At 38.1% G+C, this 20,595-nt stretch overlaps 1 protein-coding gene across 6 annotated transcripts in view; it reads right to left on the bottom strand.

The window, feature by feature from the left end:
• Positions 1–6,334: 6,334 nt before the first annotated feature.
• YLPM1 (YLP motif containing 1) overlaps positions 6,335–20,595 on the bottom strand; it is a 38,816-nt gene continuing 24,555 nt past the window's right edge. For 3 of the 6 annotated variants that reach the window (XM_080396320.1, XM_080396318.1, XM_080396317.1), the window contains exons 13-21: positions 20,228–20,347; positions 19,771–19,947; positions 19,475–19,558; positions 19,130–19,213; positions 17,571–17,657; positions 14,485–14,536; positions 9,114–9,244; positions 7,123–7,302; positions 6,335–6,757 (exon numbers count right to left, since the gene is read on the bottom strand). In XM_080396320.1, the coding sequence (XP_080252446.1) occupies positions 7,156–7,302; positions 9,114–9,244; positions 14,485–14,536; positions 17,571–17,657; positions 19,130–19,213; positions 19,475–19,558; positions 19,771–19,947; positions 20,228–20,347 (882 nt within the window). In that variant the 3' untranslated portion in view covers positions 6,335–6,757; positions 7,123–7,155. Of the gene's footprint in view, positions 6,758–7,122; positions 7,303–9,113; positions 9,245–9,417; positions 11,405–14,484; positions 14,537–17,570; positions 17,658–19,129; positions 19,214–19,474; positions 19,559–19,770; positions 19,948–20,227; positions 20,348–20,595 lie in introns of those variants that run through there. The other 3 variants (XM_080396319.1, XM_080396321.1, XM_080396322.1) reach the window with 3 other exon arrangements.

The following is a 20,595-nucleotide window of genomic DNA, read 5'->3' on the forward strand; positions in this document are numbered from 1 at the left end:
ACACAATAGCGCAATGTTAATCCACTGAATTTTTTTCCATAGAAAAGTGGTGACTTTTTCTTTTGTGAAATATAACTTAAGAGTTTAAAACTGTATTGCGCAATATGAAACCACAACAATTTAATTATAGTGGAAACAATTTCAAGCTTTTGTTTTTTCTCCAGTGTAATCCTCCCGTGAAATCAAAGCTTTAGTGCCATCTGCTTGTCATTACCTGAAAAATATTGATTTCTGTGTGACTAATTGAAGAGTATAATGAGATCTGCTACCAGACGAGTTAATCTGTCCACGTCTTCTTCAAAAAGAATCTGGCAACTTTGGTTCAAAGGAAATGGAAAACCAAACACCTCAAACAATAGCAGTACAGACTCATTGCTGGCACAAGAGTTCTGAGCATCCACAGATGAGTAAGTTGAAACAGTATAGGTGTTTGTTGGTAAAGCTGTGTTTTCTATGCTCCAAACAGTAACACAGCATTCTCAAAAACCAGAAGCTACGTGTACAAAGGCTAGCAACAGCGGTCGAACAAAACTTTTATTACTACCTGCATCAGACTTACCAACAGAGAATAAAAAGATAATTTTTAAACGCTGCTTAAGATACCTTGTCATCCACATATGGTGTAGTGCCAAATTAATTGCCTGTATTACCTACCTGTCAAAACAAGTATTTAGGTTTTTGCATTTTAAGGCCGTTTACATTCTGAAGCAGGCAAGAACTGCAGTTCTGTTCTCTTTCTGTGCTAATTCCCCAGAGAAAACTAACATCCTACAAGATTTAAACAGAAGAAATCTTGGTTTTTGAAAGATGCTTGTATTTTTGGGGGGGCAGTATTTCAGTTTACATGCAAACTGTTAGCGGCTTGTACTTTTAAAGAGAATTAAAACATACTTTCAAATCACCCTTAACAGGCTTTTTCAAGAGGAACTGCTTTCTAAATCAGTTTGCTCAACTGTACTTTTGACCTGCAGACAAAAACCGGTAGGGATTAATTTCAGATTCTCCTCCGTAAATATATATGCAGCCAGTTGCTAAAGCAGATACCCCAGGCAGTGGAATTGCTAGCATATTCTAGTCACACAAGACAGAATCCAGCTCAGGTAATTAGAGTAAAACGAACTGAATTCCTATTTTTCATTTCTTTCACTTTGTTTTTTCTTCATTTAGATGGCGAGTTTTCACTTCTTAGGAGTTCTCAGGTTGGTGGTCCATGCCCCACCTCCTTGAGCACTACAGTTATGATTTCTCTCCAAAGACAGCAACATCACAGGAATTGGGAAAGTGGTGACAACCTTGTAGTCTTCATGTGCTCCCCCGAGAGTACTAACTGTACAAACACAGCAGCTTCATACATAAATATACTGGTCACAGCAGTCAGTTCAGATGCCATCCTAATAAAAAGTATCAGGAATTTCTTGTGTAAAGCTGAAGATCCATTCATGTGTGTATATCTTCAACAGTCAGGGAAACAAACTTTGTCCCTTGTACACACACACAAGCGAAGCAGTATGGAGAAATATTTGAATGACTGATGCTCCAGAGCACAAGCCCTAGGGAAAGGCCTCCCCTCCCAAAGAGATTCCATGCTCGAGTTCCACATGTCCAAAAAATATTAGGAAAAAAATAATGAAACCATGCCATTTCCACCCATGCAGCTTTAAGGTTTTTCACATTCAGATCTTAAATCCTACAATCCAAAGAGACCAGAGCCTCCTGGCTAGAAACCTAACACAGAATGGAAAACGTGAACGACTTCAGAACACACTTATCTCTCCATTCCCAGTACTGTACTTTTTGTTAGGTAACCGGACTTGCGCTTACCTGGTTTAAGCAAAACCATGAATAAAAGAGCACATTTTGCTGCCAAACAGCATTAATCAGCTAGAAAGTCATAATCCACCTGAACAAAATTGCCAGTTTTCCAACCTACATGCACACAGAAGATTTAAGGCTCCAGGTCCATTACCATCCAAATCTGGCAGTGGTAGAAAGGGACACCGAATTGCTGTAACACTCCCCTGGTAAGAATGAAACAAAACAGTTCCACCGTGAAGAAAAAAGTGATTAATCTTGAGCAGAATCCAGTAGAGTTACTTGGTGTTCCTTTAGCTGGTTGAAAGATTTTGACTCGCACCTGTAGGAACAGATGAGCAGGAGAAAACAATTTTGACTCAAGTTCTATGAGAGAATAAAAGATGGTTGCTCTAGACACCCAAAACAGAGAATTGTGCCATTCATATTTTGAATTTGAGGAATTTTCTGTTTTTCTCATCATTTCTACTATAAGAAACCCAAGTATAAACAGTCTTACACCACCACATTGTAGGAACTTGAATTTCTTTTTACCCCCTTATAGTTCATGCTGCACATGGGCAGATCTCAACTGAGATGGCCACATCTGCTCCTCAAATACGTTATCTCATAGTATCCAGGTTGTCCTGGTGCAGTTTGATCCCAAATTGTCAGTGGACTTCAGGTTCAGTATTGAAACCTCATTTTCCAGAAGTAATCTGGGAAACATTAAATAACAAAGAGAAGCATAATAAGAAGGAACCATGCACCCATCAGTATTTGACTTCCTGAAGAGGCAGACCATGTGAACAGGTCCACAGGTTCCACAGGCAAAGATGCTTTCCCTTTTTAGTCCATGTACACCAAGTCACAATATTCCAAGAGAGTTCCTGGTTTTCAGTTCAGTCAACTCATGGTTAGCTAGCTGCATGCTGACAAAGACATTAAGAACTTCATAGCAAAACCCACAGTTTGCCTCCAACTCAGATAAACCACGTTTTCTTCAAGTCCCGAGAGTCTGTCCAATATTGTGCGGGCTTCCCAAATTTGGTTGCAGCAGTATTAGTAATAAAGGGGCACAATCTGCCAAGGGAAATTGTGTCTGAAGGGCATGAAACGATCCACCGTGACAGCTGCATTAAATAAATGGACAAAGAATATTTTTTTCTTCTGGTAACAATAAATTTGTTTAGGTGGCAACAAGCTGTTCCACAGGCTGAATGACTTCATTTCTTTGGTAAGGAATCTCAGAGCATTCCAATGATGTTGAAATCTCAGATTGGGAAAACCTGATTTTGGCTGGTGAAGTCATGGTGTTCTCTCTCATTTAAAAGCACACTAATGACAGATTATTCTTCTGCAGGAAGCATACTTTCTGATGTGACTTGCAAATCACGATTCTTCATAATTTTTAACTATTCAATTGGATTATATGTAGGCTTTTTGGGGATAAGTTAATATATTTGTTTCAGTGTAATATTACAACTCTACTTTTCCAATTCAATCCTTTCATAAAAGCCACTGCTGAAATCCTAATCAGGATCTCCACAGTATCTAAAGGATTGTTCAGAGACTAACAGGTTTCAGAAAATAGTTAAAACAATGCCTTACAAACAGACAGTAACAACCATGTATTTTGTTGACCAACAGAGGCGAGGAACAATTAATGGTCAGGGTTCACAAAGCCGACTGAAGCAAAGTCCAAAAAATACCAAATCCTACCTGATGGGTGAAAGATACAACCCTAGCTTTTACCAGCACCAAATCTTCCCTTCTAAAGACTGGGAATTAATAATGCAAGTTAAGTCGTTTATCTATGTCAACGTAAAGATATAAGAAAAGAAAAGCCATGGCATTTCCAGAACTGACTTCACATTCTACGCTGCTTTCACTCTTTCACACCATAGTCAGACCACCATGCTTAATGAGCAATCCTACAAACAGCAGCAGCATGTCTTAGGTTACACACTCCCTTGCAAAAAGCATGTGTACTTCTACTGCAAGACAGTTTCAATATTCTTAAAAACAGCAGGCCATCTTGAGAAAAACTGAAGTGCCATGAGAAATCATAATTCACAGAAAATATTAACAGTCAACTCTGCTCAAGAGGTAGCGGTTCCATCCTGCAGCAGCTGAAGATTTTTTCCGAGTTCTATTTTTAAATGTGATGCACTGCACAGAACAGTCCAACTTACGACTCAGCACAACTTAGAGTTAGCATGGTCAAAGACAGATCATTATCCGAGCGCTGGATGCACACTTTCCTATTTAGCCATCAAAGAAAGCGGGTATTCTTTCTGTTCAGTGCTGTGAAAGATTCTACGGCCAGTATCGGCGAGTAGATGATGAGTAAGAACTAAATCAAGATCAAAACTTAGTTGATTCTGTAGTGAAGGCTTTTCCAGACAAAAGCAAAATCACTGATCACCAACCTCTGACTACGAGCCAAGCATGGGACTACCCAGCTACTCTCAGTTCTGTCGGCAGCAATGATGAGTCTTTCCTTTTGGCTCCATTTCTTCATTCACTGAAGGACTAGAGTAACTGTTACAGGCTGTAGTTACGGCATAAGTTACTTCGAGAACCACTTCCCATCAAACAAGAGGAGACCGACCTGCTAAACATTCAAAGCAACTGCAACAAAAGGCAAAGATTATGGAACGATATTTTTGCATTACAGAAATGGGTAAGTTCTGAACCTTCAGGGAACCAGGAAAACAAAAACAACAACAAAAAACCCCAAGGCCTTCAGCCTGTTCTGATCAGTCTGACAGTCTGAAACACTATATTTTTGTAACTGAAAATTCTCCTTAAAACTTGAAGATTCATACATCTTCTCTCTGTTCTCACCAAAGTATAACTTTACATGTATTCTCTGCTTATCTCTAATTCTACATGCACCATGGAATGAACAGTGTGACCCCTCCGGGTGTTATCTACTAACGTAACTTTCAAAATCGTTAAAACCAATAAACAGTATAATCAGTTCTGCAACACACTCTCCATTTGCATGCTGCAGAAATATTACTTAGCCTGGAAAGGAAAACGTTAGAAAAGCATCTGGTTCAGGTGCATTACCAAAAATACAGACAAAATCATTATCAGTTCTTAGAAGTCAAGAAACAGCATCAACTCGTAACAATGGTGTGCCACAAGGACTCCCGTTTTGTTATGGACCACCGAGGATAGGCTGAAACCCATTTTGCACATACCTGAGAGAGTAATTTCTCCAAACCAAAGCTTGCCTGATTTCCACAGCAATACACATACTGATTTCGCGTTAATTCGTTTCCCTTTGTGAACAATTTTCAGTCAGAATTCAGAGAGTACTTCGCAACATTAAAAAAAGTATATATGCTACATAGTAGTATGTATGCACAGAAAATGCACATTTATTACCTTCCATTTTAAAACCACTGCATTTGGGGAGCTTGACTTTCTTGTATTAAACACATTCAGAGCACAACACAAGTTCAGCTATTCCCCTCGTTCACCAGTGGGCTTTCAATCATGCATCACAGACGAGGCTGAGAAACATCCAGTAAATCAAAATACGAAGAGTGACAAACCAAACCATCCATTAGCACCACGGCTCTCCTTTAGCAGCATGAAGTACCACCAGACCAGAACTAGTTGATTTGCCAACCTAAATGCAAACCGTACTGCAATCACTCAGCAGAGCAACAAAGAATAGCAGAGAAGGAAATTCAGGACCTCATTTTCTTCCCTCAGAAAGATCAGGAGAAAAAATTTAGTTCACCAGTAAAACGGCAGCCATTTTCGGATTTAAACACCTTGCCTGGTCACAACATTTTTAACACAAGGCATTTGCTTCAAAACTCGAGAGGACAAAAGAACGTTCTCACCAGCAAACCTGATGCTGTGCAGAAGCCATATACCAGCACCTATGAAGAATTTGTACCACTTTTAATAGTATGGACTGCTATTCATTTATATTTTTTAGCAAGCTTAAACACATTTATTAAAGGAATAGAAGGGTATAACTTCTGGTCTTTGCTGCTTCTTTTCATGATGTTTCTCTAAGAGACAGTAGACTTAGGAATGGAATGAAATACCCTGATAGGGATCAGTGTTGACTAAAAGACAGAGTAAGACCAAAATGAATTTTCTAGGCTACTCTCCAGAAAACTGTGCAATACCCGTTTTCAAGTTGAGCATTAAATAAATGTTTTTCACACATTACTACCTTGAGTATTTCAGAGCCATCCAACAGAATTTATACTCACGTAGTAATGGAAATTTGACATAACTGAGAAACTAGGATCCAAAAAAATAACAATCATTCCTGCTCTCCAGGAGGAATGAGAACGGTATGACTCCTAAGAGCCAGCAAAACCTGGGGCCTTAATGGAGCTCTCTCTGAGAAGAGCAGAGGTGATAAACCTAGAAGACAGGACACATTCCAGAATATGAAGCACAGCCTCTTCCAGGTAAGGACGGTTCTGAGTACTGCCAACATGTGAACACAGACCACATTTAAAATGTCAAAACAAAAATCATGCTATATGGTCCACCAAGAACACCGAGTTTATAGTGAAATTTATTGTTCTGCTTCCTAATACAATAAGCTACAAGGTACATACAGTATAAAACGAGAACGGCCACGAAGCAAAGGTGATAAACATTCTGTGATGGTACAGTGGAGGTAACATCTGTCTAGTCCTTCCATTTTATCCCACAAACAGCAGCTAAAACTAATGGCCCTCCCCCTCCCTCCCCTCCAAAAATATTAAAAAGTAAACTGTCTCTCTCACTTAGGAGCAGTGGGATTCGGTGTGGGGTTTCTTTTTTTTTTTTTTTTTTTTTGAGAGCACTGGTTATCTGCCAATATCTCAAGAAAATTGCTGAAACTAAAGTAACAAAGAAAAACTGTGAAGGTGGGAGTGACATGACCCATGCAAGATGCTCATGACACCTTGGTTGACTTCTCCTCAGAGCAAATGGCCTGTAAAGAAAGGAAAAGTTTGTTACACCAAGTAAAACAGCAATTAATGTGGTCAGAGTTAAGATACAGTAAGCCAAATCTGAACTAGGTAGGACTAGGCACGCAGTTAAACTACTCTTTTAATGAAAACATTATTTTCCTGATAATAAGGGTTGGAGAGAGCTGACAATCCTTCACCTTTTATTTTTAGATGCTGTACAGGAGGGTGCACATTGAATGGGCACAGCTGATGCCTATTACACAAGGTACCAAATCAAATACTCTTGTCTGGGAGAACTCTAACAATGACAGGAACTGCAACCTTAACTCTTAAAAAATCTAAACCCCATGAAGGCTATAAACACGCAGGAAGAGTGAATACTTACCTTAAAGGCACAAAATTCCATTTAACCACTTTTTCATATATACTTGGTGCGGTTGAGGGCTCTCTCAGCAAGATGACCACTTTCATCTGTTATCTTCTCCCAGTCTGTTTGTCCAACAACAAAACCAATGGCCCTTTTCCTGTCTGCATCTTTTTTTTCTTCTAGATCTGCCCACCGCACCTATGGAGAACACACTATCAGTAAGACAACCTCTTAAAAAATCCTGAGACAAGTCTAGGCTTTCCACTGCAGATAATACAAGAATTCTCTAATTTGTACTCATTTTCCTTTGAACATGTAAATATTGATTTGTTTTCCAATCGGTAAGGATGCAGACTACAGGAGTTATATTATTTCTAATTTAGTATCTCAGGTGTTTCATGGGGTAGAAGAAAGGTACAGATGATGAGCCTTTTCCATTTCAATGCTATAATTCTGAGAGCTGAAGCGTAATTACTACAATTATTTCTCCGTTCAAAGCAACGCTTTCTGCAGGAAGAACGATCAAAGATTCATTTAATGTCCTCATTTTTTGTACAACTTATCTTTCAGTTGCACAATGGAAACATCTAGAAGATGACTAATGAAACTACAGACAGACAGTGTTAAAGAGCAACTCAGCACTGAATGAGTGATTGAGGGACAATTTTCTTCTCTATCTTCTGTGATACGTGTCTATTTACATCTTCCTGCTATTTCTTTACACTAAAAAACTTCATGTGTTTTTTATCTCCCATCTTTACAGGTGCAGCCATCTCCTCTGTGGCTCTTCACGGTCACACAGATGACTTGCATTCCTCCCCCTCAGACATACACTCCCTCAACCCACAAACCCAGCCAGCAATGGGAGGGAGTGCAAGAGGGAGGAGGGAGTGAGGGAGGTGATGATGAAGGAAAACAGTCCAGAAACTCAGCTGGAACACACAGTTGCAGGACGAGAAAAAACAGTAAGTGAAGGAACTCTTCCTTGACATCCTAACTGGTTAGTCTCACTTGGGCTGACTTCTTATTTGGGGACATAGGCTTGTCACCTTTCTGTCAGCACCTCCCTATTTCACAGTCTACTTGGATCTCCCCAGGCATTCCTGCTGATAACTAATGTCTGCGTTCTTCCACCAGCACTTTCTCTGCCAGTGCCTTAGTATTTCCATTTCCCTCACGCATGCTGTTTTGTGTTTGACATTACAGAACAAAACAAAGTCTCAACACCAACAGTTAACTCAAATTACTTTTAGTAGCAAAAGCTGGTCTTTCTGTTTTGGAGGAGAAAAAAAAAAAAAAGGCATTACCTCTTCCTATTACCTCTCTCATCATCTTCTGATTTTTTGCCCGTTTTTTCACAATGGTATTTGAAGAGGTAGCATTTTGTGTTCAGAACAGAAATACATATAAAGTGGTTGAAGCCAACTTCTTATACACCATCCCCCAAGCTATATGTAAGGTATATGCAGGAGGTAACATCTACAAGACTTAACTGATATAAAACCTACATAGCTGATACTTTCCTCAGCTGAACCTTTTTGAACATAAGAACAGCCTACCATTTCTCTGCCTACTTATTACAAAACCTGACAAAAAATCAGCTTAATAAATTCATCACCTTATCTTGGAATCTGCACTGTATATCACACTATCTCATGACAAAACATACAGCATAAGAACAGGACTCTGTGGGTTGCTCTGAAACAAAGCGCATCATCTCCCCTGGCAAGAAATGGGACATGATTCCATTCTCAATCTCAAAAGCCATATCATGCATAGTTAATCTTTACTATTTACAATTCCTCACTTCGTTATAATGAATCTGTTTACCTCTGGAAGACCCTACCCTCAAGAATATTCTCTTACAGAATCTAATGGAATAGCAAAATGAAAAGTGAGTCAGTGAAATTGCCATATTCATAGACACTGAACGACTTGACACAAACTCTTTTTCACAGAGACCGTTAAATGGTCATATACAGACGGTAAGTCATTTGAAAATTTATTACCCTTTTCTTTCCAGGTTCAGAAGCACGTGTATCATAGTCATCCGGAAGCTGTAGATAATCTTCCATTCTGCTGGCAATTGCTTCCCAGTCACGTTTCCTTTTAGTGCCAGTCCGCAAACCATCCAGCTTGTCTGAGAACAAACACAGAGCCTCAGAGTTAAAGGAGAATTTTTTTTTCCATTATTCACACAAACAAGACGAGAGTGGAAAAATTTTCAAAAGAATGAGCAGCAGAACTTGTACATCCAGCTTGTCTTGACAGGTAGAATGATGACAGTTGAAATAAACTAGAGAAGACTCAACAGCATTTTCAAGTTTTATTGATCTTTCACATTAACTGTGTGGCAATAACACTCAGTCTTGTTATTTGTACGAGGGAAAAAAGCTTGTTCTTCTGGATATTCACACTATATGGAGTCTGTCCTTACAGGTACAAAGTAGCCACAAATAGCTAGGAACCACATATCCACCTTTCTGTATTTGAACACAATACTAAAGCTGCAGCATTTTTCCCAAATTTGGGGTTTAATACTGTGTCAAACACGGCATACATGCAGTATCAGGGAACAAGTGACGATCATAGAAATTAATGCATCAAAGACAAGTTTTTTGAGATACTGTTTCTGCTAAACAAAAAGCTCCTTGGAAACCCTGATCCCCGCCCCCCCCCCTACTTTTTCTCTCCCCACAAGGAAAACACACTCAAAAAAATCCTCCAGGATCGGAAAAAACCCCTCTCAGAATCTTTTGTTTCATGGTGTAAGAGGTCAGTCATGAATATTTGAGCAGTATGTTTGTCCCACAGTCATAATTTTCTTCTTTTTCTTATTGAATCGATAAGGCATGAGAAGAAACAATTCCATTCCTAGGTTCTAAAATTTTGTTCCTCTTTGGACACTTATTTTCAGTGAAAAAACAACACATTCTTGAAATAATGTGGCAAACTGCTTTTAGAAAGATGAAGTATTCATTGTAATATTACGAACAATAAAGCCTGAAAACGAAAATCAGCTTTACAAGTCAGAGGAAATCCTAGTACTTCTGTCGATGTATGCTACCATTTTATAAGACAACAATTCAAGTATATGCAGAAGGAACACTAAGCTTGGCAGTTATATTCTGTAAACCATTTCCAGTGATGTCAGTAACATTGTTTCAGAAGTCACTGATGTAATTAAATTCACCCACAAAAGGCCTCAGAATTCAACCAAATAGAAGGCAGCATATTTTCTGGACAGCAGAAGAGGATGTTCAAAGGTATGTATTTAAAGAAGCTCAGTTCAGAGATGAGGTTTTTTTTTTTTTTTTCTTAATATGAGAGAGAAAAGAGCAACAACGGAGATAATGTGAGGCAATGGTGATGCAGACATGCCAGTATAATTTAAATGCCATAAACTAATGAAGTAATTTCTCCCTCATACAACTCTAGAGTTTTTAAAGACTCCACCTTTGCCCCATTTCCCTGGAACAGATAAAGAATTTCTGCTAAGAAAACGTTTTAATCCCCCTCTGCCTTTTATAAAAGTCAACATAACAGTGCAGGATATTTGTATCTGTTACGTGGTATCTTGTGACACAACTCAGTTAAGGTTCTTCTTTTGCTCTAAGTTATATCTGCCAAATTCGAAGCTCAATCTCCACAGAAAGACGGCACTCGCTCTAGAAGACAAAATTAATTTATACAATATTCCCCTATTACTCCAGCATGTAACATACTTGCACTGCTCCTCAGTATTACTCTCAGAACAATCAGCACAGACCATTCGTAGCATAAGGGTTTCCAGAAAAAAAACCAAACAACAACCCAACCCAAAACATTGAAAAGGAGAGCAACAAACGCATTGGGGAGCATTTAGGAACATGAAGAACTGAAAATTCAGGAGCTCTCTCTTGGCAAGTATCTGTACAGAGACATATTCCTGTTGGAAGGCAATGTGCTATGATGCAAGCTCATCTCGTCACCAGTGTGGAAGAAAAGAGTTCGGTCTCCCCCCTCCCTGCTGCACACAGGCCAACTGAAAATATCGCCAAGAAATGTGTAGTTCTCACACATCAACAGAGGAGTTCAGGAGGCATTCAGGGTGTGAAGTTCCCCTCTGTTCCTTTTTGTTACTGCTACACAGAATTTATTTTAAAATGTGATCTCCTTCCATGTATGAAGTTGGATTGCCTTTCCAGAGGGATCTGCTTCCATCCATACTATCGTGGTTCAAAGCACAGGTGCCATGCAGCAGACACACTACAGAAGTGTCAAAAGCCTACCACAAAGCATCATTTCAGAACATTCTTTTCTGAAAATAAGACAAGGTGTCATTTTGTAACAATGGTACTTGTGAATATATATGGAGGATGATTGTTGTTAAACTATCAAACATCATTTTACCATTTCAATTTTAAAAACAACGAAGCAGCAGCATTTCTAGAAACCCGCAGAAGTTAAAAACTCACCTTTAGAATTTTAATAATAAAGCATCAGAAAGTAACTGACTTAATTAGCTCCTTCAAAAACTAAATGAATCTTTTGCCCTTCTTATACAAAAGCCACAACATTTTATGTAAAAAGTTATTTGTGTTCTAGAGTAAATTTTACAACGGTATCAAAACTTCAGCTATGCCAGAGCTCATTTCTCCTTTCCTGAAATTTCGGAGAACTCACCACTAAGCCACAATTGGAAACAGAGTATTGTGCTAAACACTTTGAATACAGTCAAATTTTTAAAGTGCGAATCCACTTCTGTAAATGCAAGAACCAGTGTGCATTATGCACTGAGACAGACCAGTAATTAGACTTTAGAATAAAAATGTGGCCGTGCACTCACAGCACTTAAGGAAATGATATACCACACACATACTCAGGGTGAGGAATGCATCACCTCTGCCAAAGTAAATCTGAACTAAAACAAGAGCTCTGGGGCATACAGTATGGCGATTGTCACAAGTCAGTGTCACAGCTAAAGAACTACAACTTTTCAGAGGCTTATTACAATCAGTAAGATCTTATTGTGATTTCCTGTAACAACGCTTACTCAGAAAGAAAATAAAAGCAGAACAAGACTTAGTGTTGTTTTTGGATTCTGCACTTAAATCACTTCTGCAAATGTGTGCCTTCTGGGACCAAGGCAAAAAACCTAACGGGAAGGCCAGCTCCCAGGAAATAACAAATGCATACCACAGTTTACATGCCTTTCAGGAGGTAATTTTAATTGGTAATCTACAACAAAGTCTTATTGTGAAATAAATATAATAATTCTTACTCACAGACTGCAAGCGCTTATAATGCGTACCTTGAGCTAAAAGTTGCCTGCCTTTGCAGAGCAATTTCTCAAAGAAACATCATTCTTTCTATATGAATGCCTGGCTTTTAAAAAAATGTATGTTCTTTCAGAATTTACTTTTAATCTATGGTTCTATATATTTATAAAAATTAATCTAGAAGGTAGTTATGAAAGCAAAACAGTGAATATAGATTTAATAGAAAGACCTTCTTGGCACCTGTATCTGTGTCTTGCAGCATGCTAACATCCAGTTTGTTAATGGAGTTTTTGATTGTTAAAGGATTATTGCGACAGCCTTGCAAGTAACTTACATTAACATAAAACTGACCCTGCTACCTGCTCCTCCTTTTTACACTTAAGTGGAGACCATATAAAAATCCTGCGTTTTATATTACAGGGTTTTCATATGCAAAGAAACACAACACAGTTCTTCATTTCTATTTTTTAGCAGTATTTGATCATGCGAGAGGTCAATTTTGAAAGCTATCTACTGTAAATTTCTACTGCAGTCACAGTCTCCACACTGCCAGAAACTACACACAAAACTTCAGTATTTTTAGAACACACTTTGGACTCCTGTGATATCTGTAAAACACACGGGATGACTTAAAGTTCACTGCATCCAGTGCAATGCATCTGTTCCTACTACTCAGTATTTAAAGTAGTCTATGTTACTTGGAATACAACACAATGTATCAGAGCATTCTTCAACAATACAGTTTTCCAGTACCATGATTTCATACATAATTGGGATAAAAATCATTACAAACTTGAGAAATAATCTTAAGATATTAAAACAATCAACTCTTAACAAAAATGCAGAGCAATCCTGAATTAATTCTAACTGCCTAGCTGTTTGATATGCCAGAATCATTGAGTACAAGGCTCCTCCAGTGGTACTGCAGGTGCCACAGTGTCAATATATTCCACTAATATTTAAATGACTTAAAAGAGAGCACAGCAGCAGAAGAGATGGTGCAACTAAGCAGTTAACAGCAAAGGACGAAAGGCTGCTTTACGTAAGGCAGAACTTCTAATACTGTTTCTATGGTGCAATTGTGGTTTTGGTTATTGGAAAGTAATGATACACAGGGCTGTACCACACATGCGGAAGCAAACCTCAAAAAATGTTAAGACATGCTGTGTCCCATTCATATATTTGTTACTTCTCATAGATGTGACAGAAAATAGCAGTTTTATGCAGATTGCACTGATAAAATCTTCGCTTAGAACCATTACTATTCAGTTGGGAAAAAAAACCCCAAACCAAACAAACTCCCAAACTGATCATAATGACTAAAACCCCCTTTCCATGTGTAGACCTTCCATCACAGACATAGTGCATGCATTTCAGCCTGAAAGTTGCTTTTGACTTCCACAGAATCCTAATATTAGCACTTACATCTAACGCGACCACCAACACTAATCAGAACAAAGAGTGCAGCAAAAATAGTGCCCTTGTGCTCCTGGAAAGTCCATTTTGCATCCTACTAAGAAGGATTATTCTACTATTCTGGAACTGAAAAGCATAACGCACTTTAACTTTTCAATACCCAAGTTGTTGATAGGATACACGGAGGCCTAAACGTTCAGAACCAGCTTCAAAACACGGCACTACTTTGTCCTCACACGTGTCTATTTTGGAAAGCGAGAAACATCTTCAATACAGTTAGCTACTAGGCATGTCTCCAAGAAAGTAAGTTACTGATGACATTAAGGCTTGAAGAAAAGGTATGCAGTATGAACAAGAATGCAAGTGCAATGTAAGTTGACTCTGCTTTTTATAATACGGAAGAGATGAATAAAGAACAGAAATACTGCTTTTTTTAAATTTTAAGACAAAGTACGTTCCTTGAACAGATGGAAGAACAATTAATGAATATATAAAAACAGTGATGGTTAGAAAGTCATAACTCCCTTGCCTTTGGCAGAAGACACATTCCTTTTCCACACAAATGTTTTTGCAGTTTCAGACACATGTGAAATCAACACATTTATTTGGTTTTGGTAAGGAGGCACAGTAAAAATAAAAAAATCAGGTTTTGCAAACATCATCAGATACCAACTATAAGAAACAGGAAAAAATAAATACCCACCTAGCTTTGCCTCAGAAGTGTCCATCTCCCATTTGCTTTTCGGAATGTAACCCTAAATCATACACAGAGAGAAGCTCGGAGGATTAGAGAGAGACACACATGCATATCACTTTTGAACTGGAAACAGCATTATAATGGGAGCTTAAGGTATTTCTTTTTGTAAGTCACAATTCTTGTTATCAGATGAAGGAAACAAATTACTCAGTATTTCAGAACTTCTGCATCCATTTCCCATTCAGTGATTTTAGCAGCCCTTGCAAATCGTTACAAGAGTGCTGCCCTCTGCAAACACAGAACTCCGGAAAGAGTCTAAAGACAGCAATGGCACTGTATGCACAGTTACTATATTACATTTTCCCAGGTGGCAAAGTTATTGTAACGCAACTTATCAGGCATAAAGAATATTCAAAGCTTTACAAATACAAATGAAAAAGTTACCACAGTCATGAACTTTTAACATTACATCCGAGATTTACCACATACAAACTTTACTTAATCCTTTCGAAGGGACATACTAAATTCATGTATGAGTGGTTAGTCCACAACTAAACAAAATTCTTTCCTTAGTTTAAATGCGAGTATCTGTGAATTACTAAGATTTCAGTACTATTTTTCATTTTAATATAACCCTCTTAGTTCAATGATTTTTTTAAAACACTTTTTTCCTACAAATAATGTCATCATGCATTTTACATGTAATGATCTTTAGCCAGTTTATTCCTTGTAAACGAGCATAGTGATACTAAATTCAGTAAAAACTTATTTATTTTAGATATCTTCTTGTTATCTTTTCATTTTATACTCTTGGACAAGTGAATCCTTACTAAGCACCCCTTAAAACTCATATCAGCTGTTCAGATTCAGTGTAAAACTACTTATGTTTCTCTGGAATCACATAAAAAGTTCAACGTAGTGAAATGGAACCCCTGTGAGAATATCATTATTTTAAGAATGATTTTTAATAGAGAGGGAAAAGAACTACTCTAGAAGATTTCAACAAGAAAACAACAATCCACAGACCAGTTTTATTACACTAACTTCTTTCCTGCTCTATTTATAGGTTGCCTCAGTGTGTAAAACGTGTATTTGTTCATGCTAAAGGTTACTCAATCAGTGTACTACTCCAGAGAGCTACACTGCTTTTGATTACATTCAGCACTGCTGTTCCAAAATCCCTGAAAGACCTCTTTTCTATCAAGCATATATCAGTGACTTATCAGATCTCTGTATTCTATTGTTTTTAATCAAGTCTGTAATTAATACAAACTACTACAGTTTGTGCTGCAGTATTTCCTTGTAACAAATAAACTTCATGTATATATATATGCATATTCATACTTTTTAAAAAAGTTGCACATTAAAGTTTGCTCAGTAAGTTTACACCACAGCTAGAAGCTTGTATTGAACAAAGTGATGTGATACACTGGTGAGAACACTAAGTTAAAAGCATCAATAATTCATACCATCAAGCACAGAAAAGCAAGAATTGTCTGAATGCTAGAAACAACCCTATGGGAGTTGATAATAGCAACAAAAGAGTGACTTTGATGGTGTGAAATGGCCTATTGTGTGCTGAATCTGTACAATATCCCGGTCCTCAAATAGGATAAGAAAAGATTCAGACTTCATGCTTTGGTACGAGACAGTTGGATATTTCAAGGACATCTGCCAGATAGCAGGAACTGCAGACCTCTCTTTTTTCCACAGGATTAAATGCAGCAAAACGAATTGAAGAACCCTTACCAACTGCTCTCAAGAAGGCATATACCAAATACAGTGTACTGTTCCACCTTTCTGTCTGACATAACCCTCTCCGAGATTAGCCATGTGACTGAACAGCAGAGATTACATATGGCAGGTATTTCTTTGCTATTTTTCATGTCTTGTGAATCTGAATAGAAAACGTTCTTATAAGTAGATTACTTTTAGTTATGAATAATTTGCATAGTTTTCACCACCAAGATTTCTCCTTTGTCTCATAAAGAAAAGGCCTATTGTTTTATTGGCTGTACATTAGGACACTCCCCAGAGCCCATAAACACACACATACACACACACTCTCTTGTGCACAGATGTCTCAAAAACTAAAGACAACCTTCTCTTCCAGGTATAGCTCATTTCCAAGAAACGAGACTAGCAGCCATATTCTTGTAAACATGGATGCGCCTTTGAAATGTTCTAACCACACTTTATGCAGTCTCATACTCTGTGCCAAAGAATAACGTAGTAAAGAGAATAAATAAGTCATGTTGCAAAAACCCAGATGTTTATTAAAATCCACTCTTCCTAAGCTTAATTTTTTTTATTCTGTACCTTCAACTGCTTTCTAAACTGTCACTCCTGAGGAATACTGAATTTCCATCAAGAAAAAGGACTTGCTCGTCTCAGACATTTTTGGTTACTTCCTGTTTATTGGAGTTTAACTGCTTGGTTGTGGGAACCAGGGTTTGACACGTTCAACTCATCAAGCACTGAGCAGCTGCAGCTCCAACACATACCAAGAAGTTACATTAGGAAGCCTCTCGTAGCCTTTTAAATACATACCTAAAACCACCAGCCCTCAGGGCAATTCTCTAACCTTCATTTACCCAAGAGACCTAATCCCTCATCTTGGAGATACCTACTGACAAACAAAGTCAGCGAGCCTTGGCAGAGAAAGCATTCTTCTTCAAAACTGTTGTCATATACTGTGACAGTCAAGAAGAGGTCTTTAGACACGTGAGAGGAAATAAGCTAAATTAATCTTTGCCCATTCTTCCCATCCTCAACTTAGTGTAATTCTTAGATAATCTGGAAGACAGTGCTATAGTATAGTGCAACTTATAAATGGCTGTAAGAGGCATGTTGCCACTCTCCACTGATAATGGTTTGTGGCATATACTCACAGATTCTTAAAAAAATCAGTTAGGAATAGTATGATTTAACATTAAAGTTCTCCTAGAAGTGTTTAAGGAATAAACAACTAGAAATGTGTGTATTAAGATCACACTGCTAAGAATGGCAGTGGGTTGGCGTTTGTAAGACTGAGATTCTCCCTCAGACACATTAACAAACATTTTGTTAGAGATGGTTGATGTGTCTCCTACCAGTTCACTTTCTTCCTCCTCTGCTGAATCCTTCTTGACTTCTTCTTTCTGGTCTTCAATATTTGCATCAAAATCCTCCATCTCCACCTGTTCCAAAGCACAAACACAGACTTACAAGGCACTGCTTGACTTGTAATCTTCTACTTACTCTGCTAAACCCCCAATATTTACAAGTTCAAATAAAAGAGGAAAGAAAGGATTCATCTTGGAAAGTATGATGATGCAATATATATGAGTACTGGCTCCATTTTAGCTTCCCTCAGAAGCATGCTCTGCTCTAGCTAGTGACAAACTGTGTGGGAAAGTAGCAATTGTTTAATCTCTTTTTTCACATGCTTTCTTTGTGCTATCAGTGTCTGTAACAGTAAGATCCTTCTCTTGCTTCCCATGTAATCACATCTCAAAACTTGAAATCTCAGAAAAAGATCTTAAACTTGCCATTTACATATCACTGGAATGGCGTGTTCTGCATAAAACATCTCTAATCGAGCTCTTATCTTGTATATATTTAAATATCACAGTGAAGAATAACAACCACAGAGGTTAAAGCATCCATTTTCTTTGTTATGTTAAGGCATACATCTAACCCTACCCATCTAACAGAATTCTTTCTGGGGTCCACATCTCTAATAGGGATTCATGTGTATACCATAGAATACCTAAAACTCTCCAAGTACGTACAGTTCTTCATACCGTTAGTAAAACCTCGATACAAACAGAGTAAATCCCAAATCTGCCCTTCTCCGCGTCTACATGAGAGCTGAGCTTTTTGCTGTCCTCTTGAAGATTACTATTTTCTGACACGAGGAACTTGGAGATTCAAAAATAACCTGCTGATCTCACCACAAACTGCAAAGAGTAAACTCTCTTCCTACTTCAGCAGTTCACTGCTTTCTACGACCACGGCAAGAGCTGTTCTGACAGCAACATACAACTATGGTACATTTTCAATGACCATACGATTAACATACTACTTTATTCCCAGAGCACCTGAAACACCTGCCAAAGAAAAATGCAACAACAGAGAAAGCCAACACACCAAAGATGCATGTCATGGCAAACTGCAGATGGAATAAAAGAGAGGCAACCGTCTACAGCAAGTGTAATTTTCTGCTACAAGTTATTTCTTCATTCTCTGCTACAGGTCTGTATGTCTCAAAGCAGGGATTGAGAGTAGTTCAAATTTGTTTATTTATTTTATCAAACTACTTCTTCAAATTATGATCCAACTAATCCAGTAATCTGAAAAAGTCCTGAGTTTCATCTGAGAGAGCAAAGATCCTCTTTAACTGGTACTCAACAGTTGCTAAGAGCAAAGTGGCTTCAACTCTTGCTCAAAGATGTGTAAGTCTAGTCTCCAGAAAGGTAATATAAATGTAACATGTACTTTCATGTTTGGGTAATTGGTAGGAATAATGGAATACACTTGTCTGACACAGTGATTCTGGCTTTCTACAGTGCCAAGTATAACTGCCCTGTTGTGATCACGCTTTGCTTTGTATTTTCAGTATAGTCACATGTACGTAATTTGTAATTTTAATGAGCACAGAGATTCTCACCTCTTCAATAGCAGCATCTTGCAATAGAGAACGTATGTCCAGGCGCATCATGTGACGTGGTGCTGCCTCCCAGTGATCAGACATCTAACAAAAAAAAAACAAAAATGAAGCAACTCTAAAAATATAATAGATTCAATGGAAAACTGAGTTTCTATTAATGAACAAGATTTATCTGTATTTAAGAAAATTAATTTCAGTAAATCCCATGAAATAACTACCAGCTCTTCTTAGAGAAGTGTGAGCATTACGTAGTCTAAAAGAGGTCTACAGTTTTCCAACAACAGCAGGGCTAAAAATACAAGGAAACCTATCATTAATCCTATGACTCCAGATGTATACAGTTACCCTGCTGATTTCCTTTAGCTTGCGTCCATGAATATTCCTCTTGGAACACGTCTGGTTATCTGCACTCATTTCAGCTAAGTACACCTAGAAAGAGAAAGACAAATGTTGTAAATCAGTATTTAGAGCTATTTTTCTACCTGGCGATACACTCTGCAGTTGCACATTCTAAGAAAGGCAAATTTGTAACTGTAGACCACAGCATTTTTCCTGAATGAGGGAGGGACTTTGCATTCAAAAGTTTAGAAATACCAGCATATGGGTGCTAGGAAGTTCAAATGCTTTTTAGGCTCCATTACCTCAAACCCCTTGGTTTTTGCAGCACTCCAAAACTGTTCAAAATGTCGCACTCTATCATTGATAGCATCAAGGATAATGAAGGGAAAGAAGCCATCATCCAAGGTCTTTTTGAAAGTTTTAAACATGCTGGTACGATAGGTCTCTTCCATATCAGCTTCATATTCGTACTCCATCACCTTTATCAAGGACAAAAGCATTTAAGAAAGAGGACACCTATTAAATTGCTAATGTTCCACTGCTGAATGTCATGTCCACAAAGTACACTGGTATAAGAAACACATTTTCCAGGTCAACGTTTAAGAAATTGCCCATACTGCCCTTCAGTTACATTGACTTGTTTTGAAAAACAGCCCACAGATCCCTGCACTCTTACAAAGCCACAGACTGAAATCCTGATTGCCACTGTGCTTTTCCAGAATGTTTCTTTGTCAAGATAAGCAACTGAACTAAGAGTACCTTCTTTTTCACTTTTTTCCCTGTATCTGGGTCTCTCTCTTCTTTTTCCACTTCAGTGATGAAATAGTCGTCAAGGCTGAGGACTCTTGGTGCAGGTCCTCCACACTCTACTTCCTTATCCTGGAAAGAAAGCAAAAAGAAAACATGAACTCTTGCTGTAAAAATTCCATCCTGCTAGAGATGATCTTCAAAACATTTTTGGCAAACAGCAGTCCCCTGCTCTATATTCAAAACAAGAAGCAAGCAGCATCGTTCATGTTTGGTAATAGTGCAAGGGATTCACAGGCCATATGAAGACACAGAACACTGAAGAACAACAGGCTGAAATTCCAGACAAACAGAAAGCTGTTTTCCTCTGCTGTTTTGCA

Source organism: Falco punctatus (assembly GCF_963210335.1).
Source record: "Falco punctatus genome assembly, chromosome: 7".
Lineage (NCBI taxonomy): Eukaryota > Metazoa > Chordata > Aves > Falconiformes > Falconidae > Falco > Falco punctatus.